At 37.8% G+C, this 23,602-nt stretch overlaps 1 protein-coding gene across 1 annotated transcript in view; it reads right to left on the bottom strand.

Moving 5' to 3' along the window:
- Positions 1–2,196: 2,196 nt before the first annotated feature.
- The window catches only part of KCNJ3 (potassium inwardly rectifying channel subfamily J member 3), a 192,551-nt gene continuing 171,145 nt past the window's right edge, over positions 2,197–23,602 (bottom strand). The window contains 1 exon segment of the mRNA XM_005896461.2: positions 2,197–3,356. Within this exon segment, the coding sequence (XP_005896523.2) occupies positions 2,770–3,356 (587 nt within the window). The 3' untranslated portion in view covers positions 2,197–2,769.

Genomic DNA, 23,602 nt, shown 5'->3' with positions numbered 1-23,602 from the left:
GAAGAAATATATGAAACTGAGATGACTTTGCTTGGAATGCCAGTGTCAAAAAAATCAGCAAAATGAGAAGAAAAAGCAATTCTTTATTTTTATCCAAATATATCAGACTTCATAATATAGTCTCAACAAAAATGTAGAGTCACCATATATCATCCAAACCAAGACATTATAAGAGTGAAAGGGAGTACTATTAATAATTACACAGGTACAACAAGTAAAAACTGGAACTCTCCTGGGTAAACCGGGACCAATGATCAACTTAGTAACAGGAGTTTAACTGCAATTACATGCAGAAATCATACCTTTCCCATATGTATGTGGGAAAGATAAAGGAATAGCAGTCACTAAGAAAAATTAATTTGGCAACAATGCTTCTCTCTCAATCATTCAGGTCTCTGTTTAAATATCACCCTCTCCCCCTTCCAAAATAATCAATTATTTCACCCAATCATTTTCCACTGTGTTAGTCTGCTTTCCTTCCATTAACTGATATTTTGACTCTGAAATAGTGTTATTTTTATCTCCCCTCCCCCCTCTCCAACTGATATGTGGTATTTGAATGAGCAATGATCACCTCTGACTTAGTCATATCCAAATCTATAGGAGCTAAAAATGCCTAGAACTTAAAAGACATGCAGAATTTCATTGCATGAATGATTGAATGTATTTGGAGAGTTTATTTTTGGTCCCATTTTCCCCTTGGCACCAAAACCAAACTCAAATTGGCTCTCCAAATTAAATTATGGCTTTTTAGTTTTAAGTGGTTGGACTAAATGATCTGTGCAGTTTCTTCCACTGATAATAAATATACTGTGCCCCTCGGGCCCCTTCTCGCTGTGCTACTATTTCATTTCCTGTATCCAGCAAATAAGAAATTTGGGGGTAAAGGGTTAGGTCAACCAGGTCTATTCACAGTGGATGGATGCCCAAAGTTGATCATTTTGCCAGTAACAATTCCCTGGTATATGTTTGCACCTGCAGAATTTGATTGATACAGAGGTAGCCAGAAGGTATTAATATTATTGTAGTCAATGATAGAATTGTTGATGTAATAATTTTCCAATATGAAAATCATCAAAGGATTGCTAAAAAGGGGGGAAATGGTGGGAGCCCAAACCAGCTATTAAGGATTTACATATTTATAAGGAGAAATAGATTAATTCTGGACAGACTTTAAGTACAACACCCAAAGAAGTTTTATAGGAAAGTCCATGATATTCCAATAAGGAGCACTTATAAATTTTCATTAAAATCTCTACATTCCAAATCTTTATTTCACCTGTATTCTTTTGAGGAATAGTTTTAATTCCCATTAATGAGTCATAAATATCAGACCTTTGGGTTAAAAAAATAGTACTGCTACACTTATTTTGGTAGGCCAGAGATCCAAGACACCAATAAATTGATTGTTTACTGAAACAAAACAAAGCAAAAAACTCACATGGGTAAAATATCTTCAAGTTATCTGATTTTAAATTCTCTCAGGTATGTACAAAACATTCTGTCTGAATTGAGTGACAGGTATGGGATAAAATAGGTTGCCCAGGTGAGGAAAAAATCTGTCCTGTTATAACAAATGCCACAAACAAGAAAATGGCATAAAATGAGAGACACAATTAGACATACATAATTTATGCATAAATATCTATCATCTATTTCATTGTGTTGTTTTGTCTACTCAAGGATTAATTATTGGTTTTTAAAATGACAAAAGTTCGAGAAAAAGAGTGAAAAATATTACCAATTCACTCAGCTTGAAACAGGGACCATTCATTATGCAATTTCACACAGATTCCAATATATTCAATATTACTTGGCCACTGACTATTACAATGACTCAGCATTTGTTCAGAGCTCATATTTAAATTAGATCATATACCAAAGAGATTTACAGACTTTAGTCCAGGAAAGGACCAACTCTCAAAATAAGCAATGTTTATTTTTTTCCCCAGTACTGGCAACTTTTAAAAATCATTAGAAATTGTCAGTGTATTAGTATGCTTCAAAATTTACATGTCAAATATATAATGGTTACATTTTTGCAGGGCCATAAGTAGCACATACTTGTGAGACTCCCTCATATAAAGTACAATTGAAAACCTTCCAGGTCCTTAAACAGCAGAAAACATTAAATCAGATTTTAAAATGACAAATAATTTAAGGCTAAAATATTTGGTATTAATAATTAATGCCAGAAGCTTTCCTAGCCTAATAAAGTAAACATGCACAAGAACTACAACTTTGAACAAAACATCACAATTTTATCAGATATATGTCTGTGTGTGTGTGTGTGTGTATATATATATGTACATATATATGTGTGTGTATATATAAAACTATGTGTACACACACATATATATAGTTTTATCACCCTGAAAGCTATCAACTCATGTTTGGCTTAATACATATGTTAGAAATATTGTGGATAGTACCACCCCTTTAAATATATATATACATTTTCCATAATATACAATATAAATATACCATATATAAATCATGCCATAAAACTAAATGCAAAATTTGCACATTATTGCATGCTTGATGTGATAATACATGCCCATTATTAAGAACTTCCTTCTGATGTCCTCCCTTTACAACATTTTCTTTCTGCGCAGTAGCAATGCTTGAAAAGGTAGGGTTCTCAAATATGCATATATGACTGGGAGAAAAAAATGTACCTTTCAAACTCCTTAGAGAGGATTACCTTATCAGCCAAATATTGGACTATTACTAAATCAAACAATAAATAATGCCTGAAGGGGTGTTTTGTTATGTGAATCTATCAGAGTTCATTTTTCTTAATTTTGCTGGAAGATTCCCTTCCATCCTGGTTGCTCCTGCTGCCATCTTTTGAAGCTTTGGTGGCAAATCAGCCACTGATTGGCTCATGGGATCAGACAACATTTTGGTGGTTTTAGATACCAGTTTTTCTTCTGAGTTGCCAGGAACTGAACTTATTCGTTGAAGTTTCATGGGCAAATCGCCCAAGCTGTAGGCTTTTTCAGAAGTTGTAGAACTCATTCTCAAGAGTTTTTTGGGAAAGTCTTCTCTTCCAGTAATTTTTTGCAGCTTAGATGGAAGTTTGGTACTAATGTCATCAAGTCCATCTAAGCATTCCACAGAGTTATGTCTTTCTTTGCTGTTAGTTATGGCTGGTGCTATTAAAGGAGATGACATAAGGAGCATTTCCTCCTGTTCTTTCACACTGTAAGGTGGGGTGGGGACTTCAAATGTTGCATGGAACTGGGAGTAATCAACTTTAAAGAATCCTTCTTCTAAGGAAATTACAGGGAAAAAACGATGACCCCAGAGAACTTCATCTTCGGTGTATGATGTTCGAGCTTGACAAGTCATCCCTGAAAGCAAAAAGAAAGTCTTTGATAAATTAGGCATAGTAGAAGCACACGTTCAGGCATTTTTCACAAAGGAATTCATTTTGCTTTCTTATTTAAGCTCTGGACTGTTTATCTGAGTAGACTGAACATAGAATATGTTCAAAGCTGTGGTGTTAATAACTTTGATACATATACTTTCTTCCCATAAAAAATGAAGGGTACATTTAGTGTTTACATTTGAAGGATAGTACGCCAAAGCATTACTAATTGTTTATTATCATAAACCAAAAGTAAAAATGGCACAGAACAGTGTCATAACGTATGTCTCTTCTGTAAGGAGGTAAGTGGAAAAAAAAATCACATAGTCATTTTCCATCATTGAAGAAGCAATATGATATATGAAACAAACAAACCTGACTTTGAATCCAAACTTTATGTCTGTGGAAACTTAAGGATATTTAGCTGAGTACAGCTTCCTCTTCTGAAGAGTAAAGCATAAAAAGCAATACCTATCTCCCAGGAATGCTATGAGTACGAAATAAAATCACTCATGTTGTTGTTTAGTCGCTAAGTTGTGTCCAACTCTTTGTGACCCCACAGACTGCAGCATGCCAGGCTTCCTTGCCCTTCTCTATCTCCTGAGTTTTGCTTAAACTCATGTCCATTGAGTTGGTAATGCCATCTAACCATTTCATCCTCTGTCACTGCCCTTTCCTCCTGCCTTCAATCTTTCCCAGCATCAGTGCCTTTTCCAGTAATCTGGCTGTTCCCATCAGGCCAAAATATTGGACGTTCAGCTTCAGCATCAATCAGTCCTTCCAGTGAATATTCAGAGTTGATTTCCTCTAGGATTGACTGGTTTGATCTCCTCGCAGTCCAAGAGACTCTCAAGAGTCTTCTCGAGCACACTTTGAAAGCATTAATTCTTCAGTGCTCAGATTTTTTTATGGTCCAAATCTCACATCTGTACATGACTACTGGAAAAACCATAGCTTTGATTATATGGAACTTTGTTGGCAAAGTGAGGTCTCTGCTTTTTAATATGCTCTCTAGGTTTATCATAGCTTTCCTTCCATGGAGCAAGCATCTTTTAATTTCATGGCTGCGGTCACCATCCACTGTGATTTTGGAACCCAAGAAAATAAAATCTGTCACTGTTTCTACTTTTCCCCACTCTTTTGCCATGAAGTGATGCAACCGGATGCCATGATCCTAATATTGTGAATGTTGAATTTAAGTCAGCTTTCACTCACATTTTTTCACCAGGTGAGCCCCAAAGTACTCATGCTGCTGCTGCTAAGTCGCTTCAGTCGTGTCCGACTCTGTGCGACCCCATAGACGGCGGCCCACCAGGCTCCCCCGTCCCTGGGATTCTCCAGGCAAGAACACTGGAGTGGGTTGCCATTTCCTTCTCCAATGCATGAAAGGGAAAAGTGAAGGGGAAGTCGCTGAAATGTAAAACATATCTTATAATGTCTAAAAATGGTTGCCTTTTATAAATGAGAGCATGATAAGCATCACAAGTATTTGCTAAATGAATAAAAGTTGAAAACATTTCTGTTGCATAATGTAAAGTTACTGTAGTGATTCCCATCTTCTGGACCTTTAAGGCCAGAATGAACTTTTGCTCAAGTTTTAGAAACCTATAAAATCAGTACTCTAGGCCACTGTGATGTTACAAGTTCTATTCTTGGTATAAAAGCTTTGGAAACTTGATGCTGCATATAAGATGTGAAATGTTGCTATTTGTATATTAATATTATGTTGCTTGGATATCATTTACCTTATGCTACTCTGATTTACTCAGCTCTGTTCTCATAAATCATATGTTAAGACTGAGTTACTGTTAATTCAGTCAACTTCAATATTCCTTTGTGAAAATTGGAAATATATGAATAAATTAAAGCCATAGATTTCAGTTTTATATTTATCAAAAGGTACAATTTTCTGTATCATTTGCAAAAGTCATTACTGTCCTCTAGCTTTACTATCAGACTTCTATTAAAGGCTATTAAAGTGTAAAATAAAAGATGAATTTTAAAAATGCATCTCTTCAGTAGTTAAGTATAATTTAACAAGTAATGACAGTCTTTCTTCTTTCATTTCTATTCTTTCTTTGCCACTTTATAAATAATTTCTATTGTGTTTAAGCCTGGAATAGTTTGGATAAAGAGATATTCCTTTTTTCCCCTGACTAGTAATCACACATATAATACTAAGAATGAAGATAAAAGGCATAATTCAAAAATCATATTGAAGAGAAATTAAATCCTTCACTGAAATCCTTCCAAAATCTTATCTTATAATTATTATCAGTTCTATATGGCCAGGAAATCAGTTGTTATGACAAATATATTGGTTTTCTCCAGACAGCTTTTAAAGAAACTTATGTAGAAAATAAATGCCCATCTCAGGCACTATGTGAGGTGCTCTCTCTCCATATTATCTCTAATCATCAATATTATCTTGCTAAGAAAATCTTCTTATGTCCATTTTAAAGATAAGGAATGTAGTTCTCAGATTAAATTTCTTGCCCTCCTAGTACATAGATCTAGGCAGCTGAAAAGAAAAGATGTCAGTATTATTCTAACTGATGTTTTTGTTGTTGTTTTTACTTTGCCATGATGTCTCTGTTATTTTAGTTAGGAACCTGATTCTAAACAACTTATCAATCTCACCGTTATGGTGTATATCTAATAGTGATCCAATATTAGTTTTCATAATCTTTATCATATCAAGAATAGCCCCCAGAAATATTTATTTATTTAAGCTGTGCTGGGTCTTTGTTAATATGCAGGTATTCCTCTAGTTGCCATGAGTGGGGGCCCCTCTGTAGCTGTGGTGCATGAGTTTCTCATTGCGGTGGCTTCTCTTGTTGTGGAGGGCATGCTGTCTTCAGCGGCTGTGGTGTGTGGGCTCAGCGGCTGTGGTTCTCAGGCTCTTGAGCACAGGTTCAATAGTTGAGGTGCACAGGCTTAGTTGTTCCATGGCATGTGGGATCCTCTAAGACCAGGGATAGAACCCGTGTCTCCTGCACTGGTGGGTGGATTCTTAACCACTGAACCACCAGGGAAGCACTCCCACCTCCAGAAATATGTACAGTGAAAATAACAAAATAGTTTAAAAATGATTTGTACATTTTATAGACATGCACACAGTAAGTAGTATTCTGTATTTCAAACATTTCTAGCCTCTGACTAAATATTTCATGACAAAAAATTATAGATCATCACTTATTTAAAATGATAAAATATATATTTCCTGATATATCTACTTGGTTTAATTTCAAGATGTTTAAATATTGAACAAACGACTTAGAAAAACAAATACTGATGTTCTTATCCATTAGTATCAATATAGGAATATTAAAGTGAGTTGCTGCTGCTGCTAAGTCGCTTCGGTCCTGTCTGACTCTGTGCGACCCCATAGACGGCAGCCCACCAGGCTCCTCTGTCCCTGGGATTCTCCAGGCAAGAACAATGGAGTGGGTTGCCATTTCCTTCTCCAATGCATGAAAGTAAAAAGTGAAAGTGAAGTCGCTCAGTCATGTCCGACTCTTCGCGACCCCATGGACTGCAGCCTACCAGGTTCCTCTGTCCATGGGATTTTCCAGGCAATAGTACTGGAGTGAGTGAGTAAATACCTTTTATTTGTTTAGTTTAAAAGTACCCTTTAATTTCTCTTTAAGAGCAATCATTCTCATGAATTCTTTATGAAAAGTTTCCAGTCTGGGGTATTAATTTAAATTAAAGAAAAATTATTATAAAAATATACTTATTAAGTGACAGTACTTCCCTTACAACCTCATTTTAATTTTAAAAACACACCACTGAAAATTGATAGTGGATGGGATTATCTGACAAGAGGGCAGATATAACTAACTCGGTATTTACTTTTGTAACATAGACCTGTGTGCTTGTCCTTTGATCACTATAAATGCATGTATATATTAACAGCTGAAGTAAATTCATATCATGAACTTTGTTCGATTATTTCTAACAATAGAGTACATACTGAAACAAAATTTGATTCCTATCATCATCTAAGCCCATATTTAGTGACACTTTTTTAACATTAGGAAAGGTCTATGAAATTAAAAAAATCAAAATTCTGTCTCCATTACTTATTATAATATACAGCATTGCTGATCCTCAATGCCTACCCTGAGTTGTTTATTATGAAGTTATCAGAAATCAGAGAGAGAAACTTAAATGGAAGGAAAAAAATAGGGAAATAAAATCTTGTGAAGATTTCACTTTGAGGAAACAGGACTGATAAGGGTGATGTGACATCTACAATGGAAACAGGTATTTCAATTTCAGATATTTGTTTGCATAAAAATACCTGTAAGCTTTGTTACTAAAATGCCGGTGGTTAATTCTGACTGAAAAAAAAAAAACGGTGGTAATTTTATTCTACTACATGAAGTTGACTTTACTTCCTTCCATAGGGAACTAATACTTGTGAGGCAACATCTTTATATAATTGAAAAATATATAAATTTGGCTGCCTAATACACTACTAAACAGCTTGTAGAAATCAAAGCTCTCTGAGCTTCAGTTTACTCTTCTACGTATAAGGATAACAGTATCCTCTGAGCTATTGAGAGTTTGAGATAAGTGAAGTGTCTAAAACAGTGCTTGGTATTACACATTGCTCCATCATAACTATTTATTTTAAATCATTCTGTGGGTGATCCTTTGTATTTATGTTTTTCCTAGACATTAGTGATAAATCATTATTATAACTGGACAATTTTGACATATTAGTAATTTGTCCCATATTAGTAATATAGAACGGAGAAGGCAATGGCACCCCACTCCAGTACTCTTGCCTGGAAAATCCCATGGACAGAGGAGCCTGGTAGGCTGCAGTCCAGGGGGTCATGAAGAGTCAGACATGACTGAGCGAATTCACTTTCACTTTTCAGTTTCATGCACTGGAGAAGGAAATGGCAACCCACTCCAGTGTTCTTGCCTGGAGAATCCCAGGGACAAGGGAGCCTGGTGGGCTGCCGTCTATGGGGTCGCACAGAGTCGGACATGACTGAAGTGACTTAGCAGCAGCAGTAATATAGGAAATTTACTTAAAAATTGCTAGGCATCACACCGCAATTTTCTTTTGAAATGGTGAATTAAATATCTGAAATATTTAAAATGCAGAAAAAGATATATTACTCATCTTCCCAATTTTTAGGGTTTCTCAACATTTTCCACCTAATTATCTAGAATAGCAGAGGAGACTAAGAGTGAAAACTTGCAGTATACTAAAAAGGCCTTGACAAGGTAACTGACTACAATCCACTATAAACTTTGGTAATGAAGGACATTTGCCAGCACTTTAACCTTTGTCTGTTCTTCTTCTGTTCCTTGGCGGGTCATGGTGGAAAGGTCTGACAGAATGTTGTCCACTAGAGAATGGAATGGCAAACCACTTCAGTATTCTTGCCTTGAGAACCCATGAACAGTATGAAAAGGCAAAAAGATAGGTTACTAAAAGAGGAACTCCCCAGGTCAGTAGGTGCCCAATATGCTACTGGAGATCAGTGGAGAAATAACTCCAGAAAGAATGAAGGGATGGAGCCAAAGCAAAATCAATACCCTGTTGTGGATGTGACTGGTGATAGAATCAAGGTCCAATGCTGTAAAGAGCAATATTGCATAGGAACCTGGAATGTCAGGTCATTAAATCAAGGCAAATTGGAAGTGGTCAAAATAGGAGATGGCAAGAGTGAACGTTGACATTCTAGGAATCAGCGAACTAAAATGGACTGGAATGGGTGAATTTAACTCAGATGACCATTATATCTACTACTGTGGGCAGGAATCCCTTAGAAGAAATGGAGTAGCCATCATGGTTAACAAAAGAGTCTGAAATGCAGTACTTGGATGCAATCTCAAAAACGACAGAATGATCTCTGTTCGTTTCCAAGGCAAACCATTCAATATCACAGTAATCCAAGCCTATGCCCCAACCAGTAACACTGAAGAAGCTGAAGTTGAACAATTCTATGAAGACCTACAAGACCTTTTAGAACTAACACCCCAAAAAGATGTCCTTTTCATTATAGGGGACTGGAATGCAAAAGTAGGAAGTCAAGAAACACCTGGAGTAACAGGCAAATTTGGCCTTGGAATACGGAATGAAGCAGGGCAAAGACTAATAGAGTTTTGCCAAGAGAACACAGTGGTCATAGCAAACACCCTCTTCCAACAACACAAGAGAAGACTCTACACATGGACATCACCAGATGGTCAACACCAAAATCAGATTGATTATGTTCTTTGCAGCCAAAGATTGGAGAAGCTCTATATAGTCAGCAAAAACAAGACTGGGAGCTGACTGAGGCTCAGATCATGAACTCCTTATTGCCAAATCCAGACTTAAGTTGAAGAAAGTAGGGAAAACTACTAGACCATTCAGGTATGACCTAAATAAAATCCCTTATGATTATACAGTGGAAGTGAGAAATAGATTTAAGGGACTAGATCTGATAGATAGAGTGCCTGATGAACTATGGATGGAGGTTCATAACATTGTACAGGAGACAGGGATCAAGACCATCCTCATGGAAAAGAAATGCAAAAAAGCAAAACAGCTGTCTGGGGAGGCCTTACAAATAGCTGTGAAAAGAAGAGAAGCAAAAAACAAAGGAGAAAATGAAAGATATAAGCATCTGAATGCAGAGTTCCAAAGAATAGCAAGAAGAGATAAGAAAGCCTTCTTTAGCGATCAATGCAAAGAAATAGAGGAAAACAACAGAATGGGAAAGACTAGAGATCTCTTCAAGAAAATTAGAGATACCAAGGGAACATTTCATGCAAAGATGAGCTCTATAAAGGACAGAAATGGTATGGACCTAACAGAAGCAGAAGATATTAAGAAGAGGTGGCAAGAATACAAAGAAGACCTATACAAAAAAGACCTTCACAACCAAGATAATCATGATGGTGTGATCACTCACCTAGAGCCAGACATCCTGGAATGTGAAGTCAAATGGGCCTTAGAAAGCATCACTATGGGTTTTCAAACTAAGATGGCGGAGGAGTAGGACAGGGAGAACACTTTCTCCCCCACAAATTCATCAAAAGAACATTTAAACACCGAGAAAATTCCACAAAACAACTTCTGAATGCCGGCAGAGGACATCAGGCACCCAGAAAAGCAACCCAAGTCTTCGTAAGGAGGTAGGAAAAAATATAAAAGAAAAAAAAAGGGACAAAAGAGGGAGGGGACAGAGTTCCGTCTCGGGAAGGGAGTCTTAAAAATAGAGAAGTTTCCAAACACCAGGAAACCTTCTCACTGCCTAATCTGTGCCGAGCCTTGGAAGCACAGAGGGCAACATAACAGGAAGGAAAAATAAATAAACAATTAAAACCCACACATTGCGAGCCCTATGGTAACTCCCCCAGTGGAGAAGCAGTGCAGATGCCTGCATCCGCCATTAGCAAGCGGGGGCTGGGCAGGGAGGCGCGGCGCGGGCTGCATCACAAGAATCTGGCCTGAATACCCCTAGCGCTATCTGAGCGAAATAATTTGGGCTAGCAAACCAGACTGTGGGATATCTACCATGTGAAAAGCCGGCCCTAACCTATGACACCGCCAGGCCCGCGCACGGAACAAAGGACTGAACAGAGATAGCCGGCGGCAGACCATCCCCCTCCGGTGATACGCAGCCAGAGCCGGAAGGGGACAATCGCAGCCCCAGAGAGACATTATCTATAAAACTGTAAGCAGGCTTCTTTGCTAACTAAAACTTCTTGGGGGTCTGGACAGTCAACATCTGCCTGAGAAGGTGTGCCAGTGCACACCTAGATAACTGAGCGGCGGGGAGGCGATAAGTCGCAGCAATCGCGTGCGCCAAACACCTCATCACCTGAGCTGCTCGGATCTGGGAAGGGCACAAAACACAGGCCCAACCGAGAGTATGCGCCTCTGAGGACTACCCGAGTGCCTGAACCTGAGCGGCTTGGACCTGGGAAGTACAGGCAGCCCAGGGCGGGCCACGGATGGTTCCCGGCGGAGCAACCTAGAGCCTGAGCAGTGTGGGAAGAGAGGCTACACGCGCCGTGAACGGGGGGCAGACCCAGTGTGGCTGAGGTACTGCGAACACACGCCAGTGTTATTTGTTTGCAGCATCCCTCCCTACCTCCCCTCAGCGTGACTGAACAAGTGAGCCTAAAAAAAAAAAAAAAAAAGTGTCCTCCACCATCCCCTTTGTGTCAGGGCGGAAACCAGACACTGAAGAGACCAGCAAACAGAAGAAGCTATAACAGAGGAACTGCCTTGGAAGCTACAGGCAATAGATTAAAACCCTGTGGTTACTACCAACTACATAGGAAGGGCCTATAGATCTTGAGAAATATAAGTCGGACCAAGGAACTAGCCAAAAATGAACTGAACCCACAATACTCACAACAAAACCAGAGAAAGTCCTAGATATATTTTTACTATTTGTACGATCATTCTTTCTTTTTTTTTAATTAAAAAAAATTTAAGTCTTCTATTATTCCTTTAATTTCCACTTTTATAACCGATTACTTTGCAAAAAAAAAAGAAGACCCTATTTTTTTTAAAGTAAACTTCATATATATATATATTTTTTATAATTTTTTGACCTTTTTTTTTTTTTTTTTCCTTCTTTTCTTTAACATTGTATTTTTGAAATTCCAAACTCTACTCTAGATTTTTAATTTTAGCTTTTTGGTATTTATTATCAATTTTGTACCTATAGTTTTTTTTTTTTATAATTTCTGTGACCCTTTTTTCTTTTTTTTTTTTCTTGTTTCTTTCTCTTCTTCTTTTAAACAACACTGTATATCTGAAATTCCAAATCTACTCTAGATTTTTAATTTATGCTTTTTGGTATTTGTTATCAATTTTGTACTGTATTTTTTTTTTTTTTATAATTTACGTGACTTTGTTTGTTCTTTTTTTTTTTTTTTTTTTTTCTTTTTTTTCTTCTTTTTTTTAACATTGTATTTTTGAAATTCCAAACTCTACTCTAGATTTTTAACTTTTGCTTTTTGGTATTAGTTATCAATTTTGTACCTATATTTTCTTTATAATTTTCACAGCCTTGTTTGTTTTTGTTTGTTCGTTTTTTCTCTCTTTCTTTTCCTTCTTCTTTTCTTTAACATTGTATTTTTAAAATTCCAAACTCTACTCTAGATTTTTAATTTTTGCTTTTATGTATTTGTTACCAATTTTGTACCTTTAAGAATCCAATCTTCAGTACCCATTTTTTCACTAGGGGAGCGAGATTACTGGCTTAACTGCTCTCTCCCTTTGACTCTCCTTTTTCTCCACCAGGTCGCCTGTGTCTCCTCCCTAACCCCTCTCTACTCTACCCAACTCTGTGAATTTCTGTATGTTCCAGACGGTGGAGAACACTTAGGGAACTGATTACTGGCTGGATCTGTCTCCCTCCTTTTCATTCCCCCCATTTATCCTCCTGGCCACCTCTGCCACCTTCCTCCTTCTTCTCTTCTCTGTATAACTTTGTGAACAACTCTGAGCGGTCCAGTTGTGGAGTGCACATAAGGAAGAGATTACTGAATAGCCCACTCTCTCCTCTATTGATTCCACCTCATCTCATTTGGGTCACTTCTAACTCCCTCCTCACTCTTCTCCATATAACGCTGTAAACCTCTCTGGGTGAAACAAGTTTCAGGGCAAGACATACCAAGCAAATTCTCCAGCAGCAAGGAACACAGCCCTGAGCTCCAAGATACAGGCAGCCCAAAGTCACCCCAAAACCATAGACATCCCATAATTCATTACTGGACATTTCATTGCACTCCAGAGAGAAGAAATACAGCTCCACCCACCAGAACACCGACACAAGCTTCCCTAACCAGGAAACCTTGACAAGCCACCTGTACAAACCCACACAGAGCGAGGAAACGCCACAATAAAGAGAACTCCACAAACTGCCAGAATACAGAAAGGACACTCCAAACTCAGCAATTTAAACAAGATGAAGAGACAGAGGAATACCCAGCGGATAAAGGAACAGGATAAATGCCCACCAAACCAAACAAAAGAGGAAGAGATAGGGAATCTACCTGATAAAGAATTCCAAATAATGACAGTGAAATTGATCCAAAATCTTGAAAACAAAATGGAATCACAGATAAATAGCTTGGAGACAAAGATTGAGAAGATGCAAGAAAGGTTTAACAAGGACCTAGAAGAAATAAAAGAGAGTCAATATATAATGAATAATGCAATAAATGAAATTAAAAACACTCTGGAGGCAACAAATAGTAGAATAACAGAGGCAGAAGATAGGATTAGTGAATTAAAGATAGAAAGGTAGAAATAAATGAATCAGAGAGGATAAAAGAAAAACGAATTAAAAGAAATGAGGACAATCTCAGAGACCTCCAGGACAATATTAAATGCTACAACATTCGAATCATAGGGGTCCCAGAAGAAGAAGACAAAAAGAAAGACCATGAGAAAATACTTGAAGAGATAATAGTTGAAAACTTCCCTAAAATGGGGAAGGAAATAATCACCCAAGTCCAAGAAACCCAGAGAGTCCCAAACAGGATAAACCCAAGGTGAAACACCCCAAGACACATATTAATCAAATTAACAAAGATCAAACACAAAGAACAAATATTAAAAGCAGCAAGGGAAAAACAACAAATAACACACAAGGGAATTCCCATAAGGATAACAGCTGATCTTTCAATAGAAACTCTTCAAGCCAGGAGGGAATGGCAAGACATACTTAAAGTGATGAAAGAAAATAGCCTACAGCCCAGATTATTGTACCCAGCAAGGATCTCATTCAAATATGAAGGAGAAAGCATCATTGTGAACAAAGCTAGTGGAGGTGATGGAATTCCATTTGAGCTATTCCAAATCCTGAAAGATGCTGCTGTGAAAATGCTGCACTCAATATGCCAGCAAATTTGGATAACTCAGCAGTGGCCACAGGACTGGAAAAGGTCAGTTTTCATTCCAATCCCAAAGAAAGGCAATGCCAAAGAATGCTCAAACTACTGCACAATTGCACTCATCTCACACGCTAGTAAAGTAATGCTCAAAATTCTCCAAGCCAGGTTTCAGCAATATGTGAACCGTGAACTTCCTGATGTTCAAGCTGGTTTTAGAAAAGGCAGAAGAACCAGATATCAAATTGCCAACATCCACTGGATCGTTGAAAAAGTAAGAGAGTTCTAGAAAAACATCTATTTCTGCTTTATTGACTATGCCAAAGCCTTTGACTGTGTGGATCACAATAAATTGTGGAAAATTCTGAAAGAGATGGGAATACCAGACCACCTGACCTGCTGCTTGAGAAACCTATAGCAGGTCAGGAAGCAACGGTTAGAACTGGACATGGAACAACAGACTGGTTCCTATAGGAAAAGGAGGACGTCAAGGCTGTATATTGTCACCCTGCTTATTTAACTTCTATGCAGGGTACATCATGAGAAACACTGGGCTGGAAGAAGCACAAGCTGGAATCAAGATTGCCGGGAGAAATATCAGTAACCTCAGATATGCAGATAACACCACCCTTATGGCAGAAAGTGAAGAGGAACTAAAAAGCCTCTTGATCAAAGTGAAAGAGGAGAGTGAGAAAGTTGACTTAAAGCTCAACATTCAGAAAACAAAGATCATGCATCCAGTCCCATCACTTCATGGGAAATAGATGGGGAAACAGTGTCAGACTTCTTTATTTTGGGGGCTCCAAATTCACTGCAGATGGTGCTTGCAGCCATGAAATTGAAAGATGCTTACCCCTTTGAAAGAAAGTTATGACCAACCTAGATTGCATATTCAAAAGCAGAGACATTACTTTGCCAACAAAGGCCCATCTAGTCAAGGCCATGGTTTTTCCAGTGGTCATGTATGGATGTGAGAGTTGGCCAGTGAAGAAAGCTGAGCACCAAAGAATTGATGCTTTTGAACTGTGGTGTTGGAGAAGACTCTTGAGAGTCCCTTGGACTGCAAGGAGATCCAACCAGTCCATTCTAAAAGAGATTGGACCTGGGTATTCTTTGGAAGAAATGCTGCTAAAGCTCAAACTCCAGTACTTTGGCCACCTCATGCGAAGAGTTGACTCATTGGAAAAGACTCTGATGCTGGGAGGGATTGGGGGCAGGAGGAGAAGGGGATGACAGAGGATGAGATGGCTGGATGGCATCACTGACTCAATGGACATGAGTTTGGGTAAACTCTGGGAGTTGGTGATGACAGGGAGGCCTGGCGTGCTGCGATTCATGGTGTCACAAAGAGTCGGACACGACTGAGAGACTGAACTGACCGACACAAATATCAGAAATTTCCAATTCAACAACATCATTTTTTAAAAATCTGGTTTCACCTGAGAATATTAATGTACAATCAACATCTGGATAATGACATTATAAACTGAATAACAGGAAAATGTCTATGATGGTCAGTCTGCAGTTTAGACAATGTGCTAAGACATAATTGATAAACTACTTCTTTTTACAATTATCCCAAATAAGTAACATCCAAAACGATGTTGGAAAAAAAATAGAATACAGAATCCAAGAGATGATTTAATGTAAACATAACTATGTTTTCTAAGAACATTATATATCATAGTATTCTTCCTTCTTGAAGGCTTTAACTTATGATATTCCTTCCCAGCCAAATTATTTAAAAATAATCCATGCTTGGAATCGTAATTACAAATGTCATTTGAATCAAAATAAATGCAGGTGAAAAGATACTATCTGATTGCGCCTCTTAACTTGCAATGCAACTGTTTGCATGTTTTAACCAGATTCCAGACTTGAACAAATGTGATGAAAATCAACACGAGCTCATCTCTGTGGAAACTGGCAAAGCAACAGATGCTGCTTTAACTGGAAATAGCTGGGACTTTTGAATCCTGAGATGAAAAACATTTTGTGAAAAAATGACTTATCTGTTCATTGATTCATGGACAAAGAAACTATATATTATTTTAAAATTTATTCCAAAGTCAGTGTTTTAACTTAAAATGATAGAGGCAATGTAGTCTAATCTTTTTATTTTTGACTTTTCTTTTTCCTGATTCTGCCTTTATATCACTAAGTTCATTTCCTTAACTAAATTGAATGTTCATTCAGATAAGAAGTATGAAAGCTTTTAAAGTAAAAATGGTAAAGTGAGTTGTTACCTGATAAGTCTTTAATTAAACTATCAGAATATTTCTAAGTTAGCTGTCCTCTGTCGCTTCTTCTGGACAGAGGTGATGCATACGTCACCTACATGCAGTGAGTATGTGATAGTTAAATACAGTATTACCACAGTCTAAGGTGAGTGGGTGCTGTGATGCAAAATTATCAAATAATCAATAACTTCTGCACAGTGGAAGCTTAACCTAAACCTTACTCAATATAGAAGTTATTGAGAGAGAAAGAGGGGTGGAGGGTTAGAAATTCTTCAGTAATGGTGGTTGTGACTGTGTTTTATCATGTGTGAAATAAAAAGAAAGACAAAAGCAGAACTCCTTTAAATAAGCCATGACATAATAATAATAATAAATAACATTGCTATAAGGCTTACTGTGTGTCAAATATCATTCTAATCATTTTTCAGAATCTTCACAACTCCTTAAAGAAAGTATGTGAACCTCAGCTCTACCACTAATTAACGTATGATCTTAAAAAAATCTACTAAATCTCTTAAACTTCAATTTCATCATATGTAAAATTAAAGACACTTGCTCCTTGGAAGAAAAGCTCTGACCAACCTAGACAGTGTAATAAAACCAGAGACATTACCTTGTTGACAAAGGTCCATCTAGTCAAAACTATGGTTTTTCCAGTACTCGTGTATGGATGTGAGAGTTGGACAAAGGAAGGCTGAGTGCCAAAGAATTGATGCTTTTGAACTGTGGTATTGGAGAAGACTCTTGAGAGTCCTTTGGACTACAAGGAGATCAAACCAGTCAGTCCTAAAGGAAATCAACCCTGAATATTCATTGGAAGGACTGATGCTGAAGCTCCAACACTTTGGCCATCTGATGTGAAGAGCCAGCTCATTAGAAAAGACCATGATGCTGGGAAAGACTGAGGCCAAGAGGAGAAGGGGATGACAGAGGACGAGATGGTTGGACGGCATCACCAACTCAATGGACATGAGTTTGAGCGAGCTCTGGGAGATGATGAAGGACAGGGAAGCCTGGTGTTCTGCAGTCCATGGGGTTGCAACAACTGAGTGACTGAACAAATGATTGCACCTCAATATTCTGAGAATTAAATGAAATTAATTAATATATATAATTAAGTTATATTTATGTAACTTACATGTATAATTAAATTATATATATATATAATTATAATTATAAAATATATATATAGCTTGTGCAATAAAAATTCGTCACTTTCATCCACAAGACTTACAGGCTATACAACTCTACAAACTTCATTATACATTTATACACACAGCTGAAATATTTAGCCAAGTTACAACTTTTTGATTCTTAATTCTATCCTGTTTGTCTATTTTTTCTTTAAATTGGCAGTGGTTTTTATAACTGAGTTGACTAATAGCTTAGCATGTCATGTGCTATGAAAGTGAAGTGAAAGTTGCTCAGTCATGTCCGACTCTTTGTGATCCCATGGATTATACAGTCTGTGGAATTTTCCAGGCCAGAATACTGGAGTGGGGAGCCTTTCCTTTCTCCAAAGGATCTTCCCAACCCAGGGATCCAACCCAGGTCTCCCACATTAAAGGCGGATTCTTTACCAGCTGAGCCACCAGGGAAGCCCAAGAATACTGGAGTGGGTAGCCTATCCCTTCTCCAGCTGATTTTCCCAACCCAGGAATCAAACTGGGGTCTCCTGAACTGCAGGTGGATTCTTTACCAACTGAGCTATCAGGGAAGCCCATGTGCTATATCACAAAGTAATTTCCTAGTCTGCCCTATGCACTGCTCTGAGGATTATTGAACAAGGTCTGTAGCTGTGCCATTCCTAAAGTACTTCCAAAATTTCACCCATCACCCAAGATGTAACAACTGTAAAGCTCACTTGGCATTCTCTGCATTCTCCCTATTGTGTTGCACTGAGCTGAACTCTAAAGGATAAAGGTTCTGGGGAAGCATATGATGTTTGGGGCTTTATCTTGTTTACAAAACATAAAGACCCTGTGTACACTGCTACTCAATAAGACTAAAGTCATGGCATCAGTCTCTTCTATGATATATGTTGCAAAGGTCCTAAGAATACATCATTGGCTTCCAGAATCTGCAGTTTTCAAAAAGATGGATGTCTTTAAAGCTCAGCATATTTTGATCAGACAGACTTTGGTAAGATGTTGCTGGCATACATTCAACCAAATATTATCCTCTATTATTTACAAGCACTTGGTCTTACACTGTGCTCACAGACATCAAATTGCTATTATTGCCTAAGTTAGGTCAAAGTCCAATAATTAAATAAATAAAAACAAGAAGAAAAAAACAATTATACTTGTTAGAGAATGAAGTGTGAATAGGACATTTAGCAATAAATGTTTAAAATGAATTACTTTAGATTTCTGAGTTCCCAGAAGAACAAAAGAAAATAAAATATGTTTTTATCCAATTCCAACAGAACAAAATGTTAGCTTCCCAGAAAGGAATATAAGTGCAGGTCCTAAGGGTCAATGGCAGATGGAATATATGATGCAGAATGCATTACCATACTGATGAAAATATAGTTAAGAGAATCAGGGTGATATTAAGTAAAAGGACATGGGTCTTGAATATAAACAAGACTGTTGCTGTTTTAACCACTCATTAGTAAGGCCTTGCGGAGAAGGCAATGGGTTTCCCATTCCAGTACTCTTGCCTGGAAAATCCCATGGATGGAGAAGCCTGGAAGCCTGCAGTCAATGGGGTCGCTGAGGGTCGGACACGACTGAGCAACTTCATTTCCACTTTTCACTCTGATGCATTGGAGAAGGAAATGGAAACCCACTCCAGTGTTCTTGCCTGGAGAATCCCAGGGACAGGAAAGTCTGGTGGGCTGCTGTCTATGGGGTCGCACAGAGTCAGACACAACTGAAGTGACTTAGAAGCAGCAGTAGCAGTAAGGCCTTGGGCATACTATTTTAATGATCTGAATTTTGATTACTAAAAAGAAAACAACAGTAATAAGGGATAATAATATATCAAGGATAATAATATTTATAAGGCTATTATGATTATAAGATATTATCTAGCTGATGAGTTTACCATATATCTGATAAAAATAAAGGTTCAATAATTGGTAGCTATTATCAAGTATTATTATTATTAGTGTTCCAACTAGATAAAGGATCATTTTATTTCAATTCTTTAGTGAACATTTCCTTAGAATCAACTCAAGGTAAATGAAATAATTTTCATCTTGTTTCTATTAATCTGATATATTCCAGGTTGTTTATATTTATCTAGAGTATGAGGAAAGATCTATTAATGCATACATAATAAAGTGAGTCAAGTCTAGCACAGTTAACCTGGACTGCCCTGCACTAATGTGACTAACTTTACTGCAGCAATAATTCCCCTCAAAATACAATTAAATTCTCTACTTTGTTGACAAGGCACTATCTTCAGCTCTCCACACTCACTTCATATAGAAGCACTGCAGATTTTAAAGGATATATTTTCAAATGATTATCATTCCTTTAACTAACTGGAAATGTTCAATTCTTGCATATCTTTTTCTATTTTTCCTTTACAGCATCTATTAAACATTCTTTCTTGCATATAGAATCAAAGCTAACTAAATCCATTCATGCTATTGTTTTCACCTGTTAAGATATGATTTTTAGCTTCTGAAATATCTTAATAGTATAGGTATAATGCAACCTAATTACTGTTAGGAATATACCAATGTATAGGAAAATACCCTATTAGACTGAAATCATAAAAGATACTTTTCAAAGGGAAAAATGTAATAGATTTTTAGCTTAAAAGAAAACAGAATATCTTTCAGATAATTCTGGAAGAAATAGAGGGAAACAATAGAATGGGAAACACTAGATATTTCTTCAAGAAAATTAGAGATACCAAGAGAACATTTCATGCAAAGATGGGCACAATAAAGGACACAAATGGTATGGACCTAACAGAAGCATAATGTATTAATTAAACGTGGCAAGAATACACAGAAGAATTATACCAAAAAAGATCTTAGTGACCTAGATGACAACAATGGTATGGCCGTTCACCTAGAGCCAAACATCCTAGAATGTGAAGTCAAGTGGGTCTTAGAAACATCAGTAGTAACAAAGCTAATGGAGGTGATGGAATTCCAGTGGAACTATTTAAAATCCTACAAGATGATGCTGTGAAAGTGCTGCACTCAATAGGCCAGCAAATTTGGAAAACTCAGCAGTGGCTACAGGACTGGAAAAGGTCAGTGTTCATTCCAATCCCAAAGAAATACAATGCCAAAGAATGTTCAAACTACCACACAACTGTACACATCTCACAAGCTAGCAAAGTAATGCTCAAAATTCTCCAAGCTAGGCTTCAACAGTAGGTGAACTGTGAACTTCCAGATGTTCAAGCTGAATTTAGAAAAGGCAGAGGAACCAGAGATCAAATTGCCAACATCCGCTGGATCACAGAAAAAGAAAGAGAATTGTAGAAAAACATCTACTTCTGCTTTATTGACTATGCTAAAGCCTTTGACTCTGTGGATCATAAAGAAACTGGAAAATTCTGAAAGATATGGGAATACCAGACTACCTGACCTGCCTCTTGAGAAATCTGTATGCAGATCAAGGAGCAACAGTTAGAACTGGACATGGAATAAGGAACTGGTTCAAAATTAGGAAAGGAGTACATCAAGGCTGTATACTGTCACCCTGCTTATTTAACTTATATGCAGAGTACATCATGAGAAATACCAGGCTGGATGAAGCACAAGACGGAATGAAGACTACTGGGATTAATATCAATAAACTCAGATTTGCAGATGACACCACCCTTATGGGAGAAAGTGAAGAGGAACTAAAGAGCCTCTTGATGAAAGTGAAAGAGGAGAGTGAAAAGTTGGCTTAAAACTCTACATCCAAAAAACAAAGATCATGGCATCCAGTCCTATCAGTTCAGTTCAGTTCAGTCACTCAGTCATGTCCAGCTTTTTACGACTCCATGGACTGCAGGAAGCCAGGCCTCCCTGTCCATGGCCAACTCCCGGAATTTACACAAACTCATGTCCATTGAGTCAGTGATGCCATCCAACAATCTCGTCCTCTGTCATCCCCTTCTTCTCCTGCCCCTAATCCCTCCCAGCAACAGGGCCTTTTCCAATGAGTCAGTTGTTCATATCACGTGGCCAAAGTATTGGAGTTTCAGCTTCAGCATCAGTCCTTCCAATGAATATTCAAGACTGATTTCCTTCAGGATGGACTGGTTGGATCTCCTTGCAGTCCCATCACTTCATGGCAAATAGATGGGGAAACAATGGAAACAGTAAGAAACTTTCTATTGGGAGGCCCCAAAATCACTGCAGATGGTGACCGCAGCCTTGAAATTAAAAAAAAAACTCTTGATCCTTGGAAGAAAAGCTATCACCAACATAGACAGAATATTGTAAAGCAGAGACATTACTTGGCCAAAAAAAGTCCATCTAGTCAAAGCTATGGTTTTTCCAGTAGTCGTGTACGGATGTGAGAGTTGGACTATAAAGAAAGCTGAGCACCGAAGAATTGATGCTTTTGAACTGTGGTGTTGGAGAAGACTCTTGAGAGTCTCTTGGACTGCAAGGAGATCCAACCAGTCTATGCTAAAGGAAATCAGTCCTTGAATATTCATTGGAAGTACTGATGCTGAAGCTGAAACTCCAGTACTTTGGCCACCTGATGAGAAGATCTGATTCACTGCAAAAGACCCTGATGCTGGGAAAGATTGAAGGCAGGAGGAAAAGGGGACAACAGAGGATGACAAATGAGGATGTTGCATGCCATCACCAACTCAATGCACATGAGTTTGAGTAAGCTCTGGGAGTTGGTGATGGAGAGGGAAGCCTGGTGTACTGCAGTCCATGGCATCACAAAGAGTGATACATGACTAAGTGACTGAACTAAACTGAATTGAATGGTGGAATTTAATCAACAGCTTGTCCATTGTCACATGACAAAGTATGTTGCAGTCTAGATATAAACTCAAACCTCCAAATTCAGAACTAGTCTTTTTATCCTCTATGATACTCTGCTCTGGTTTTCTTAAATGGATGACTTTCCTATTAGTTAAGTACTGTTTTCCATACATACTGCTTGGTTTATGCTATTTTGACTGCTTGAATTGTCCTCTACCATCTCTCTACCTGTCCAAATATGACGTAATTTCTCATATTTAAAGAGGAGAGTGAAAAAGTTGGCTTATAGCTCGACATTCAGAAAACTAAGATCATAGCATCCAGTCCCATCACTTCATGGCAAAGAGATGGGAAAACAGTGGAAACAGTGCCTGACTATTTTGGGGGGCTTCAAAATCACTGCAGATGGTGATTGCAGCCATGAAATTAAAAGATGCTTACTCCTTGGAAGGAAAGTTATGATCAACCTAGACAGCATATTAAAAAGCAGAGACATTACTTTGCCAACAAAGGTCCATCCAGTCAAGGTTATGGTTTTTCCAGTAGTCATGTATGGATGTGAGAGTTGGACTATAAAGAATGCTGAGTGCCGAAGAACTGATGCTTTTGAACTGTGGTGTTGCAGAAGCCTCTTGAGAGTCCCTGGACTGCAAGGAGATCCAACCAGTCCATCCTAAAGGAGATCAGTCCTGGCTGTTCATTGGAAGGTCTGATGTTGAAGCTGAAACTCCAATACTCTGGCCACCTGATGTGAAGAGCTGACTCATTTGAGAAGACCCTGATGCTGGGAAAGATTGAGGGCAGGATGAGAAGGGGATGACAGAAGATGAGATGGCTGAATGGCATCACCAAACCAATGGACATGAATTTGGGTGGGCTCCAGGAGTTGGTGTTGGACAGCAAGGCCTGGCGTGCTGCAGCTCACGTGGTCACAAAGAATCGGATACAACTGAGCAACTGAACTGAATTGAACTTGAAGTTAAGATCAGATGTCATTAATTCTATGGAGTCTTTCCTAATAGGATTTTTCTACTTTAATTTACTGTGTTTTAAATGTGTCTTATTTTCATGTTCATATGCACATATACAAAGATTCACATTGACAAGTAAGTGTATTAAATATCTCAATGACACACACACACATATATACATATACATATTGATCAATGATAATGTTTAACATTTATTAATTTGTTAAACATCTCCTTTCTG

This window comes from Bos mutus, chromosome 2 (genome assembly GCF_027580195.1).
Source record: "Bos mutus isolate GX-2022 chromosome 2, NWIPB_WYAK_1.1, whole genome shotgun sequence".
Taxonomy (NCBI): Eukaryota; Metazoa; Chordata; class Mammalia; order Artiodactyla; family Bovidae; genus Bos; species Bos mutus.
Note: the sequence above shows the minus strand (reverse complement) of the source record. Positions and strands in the feature narration are given on the sequence as shown.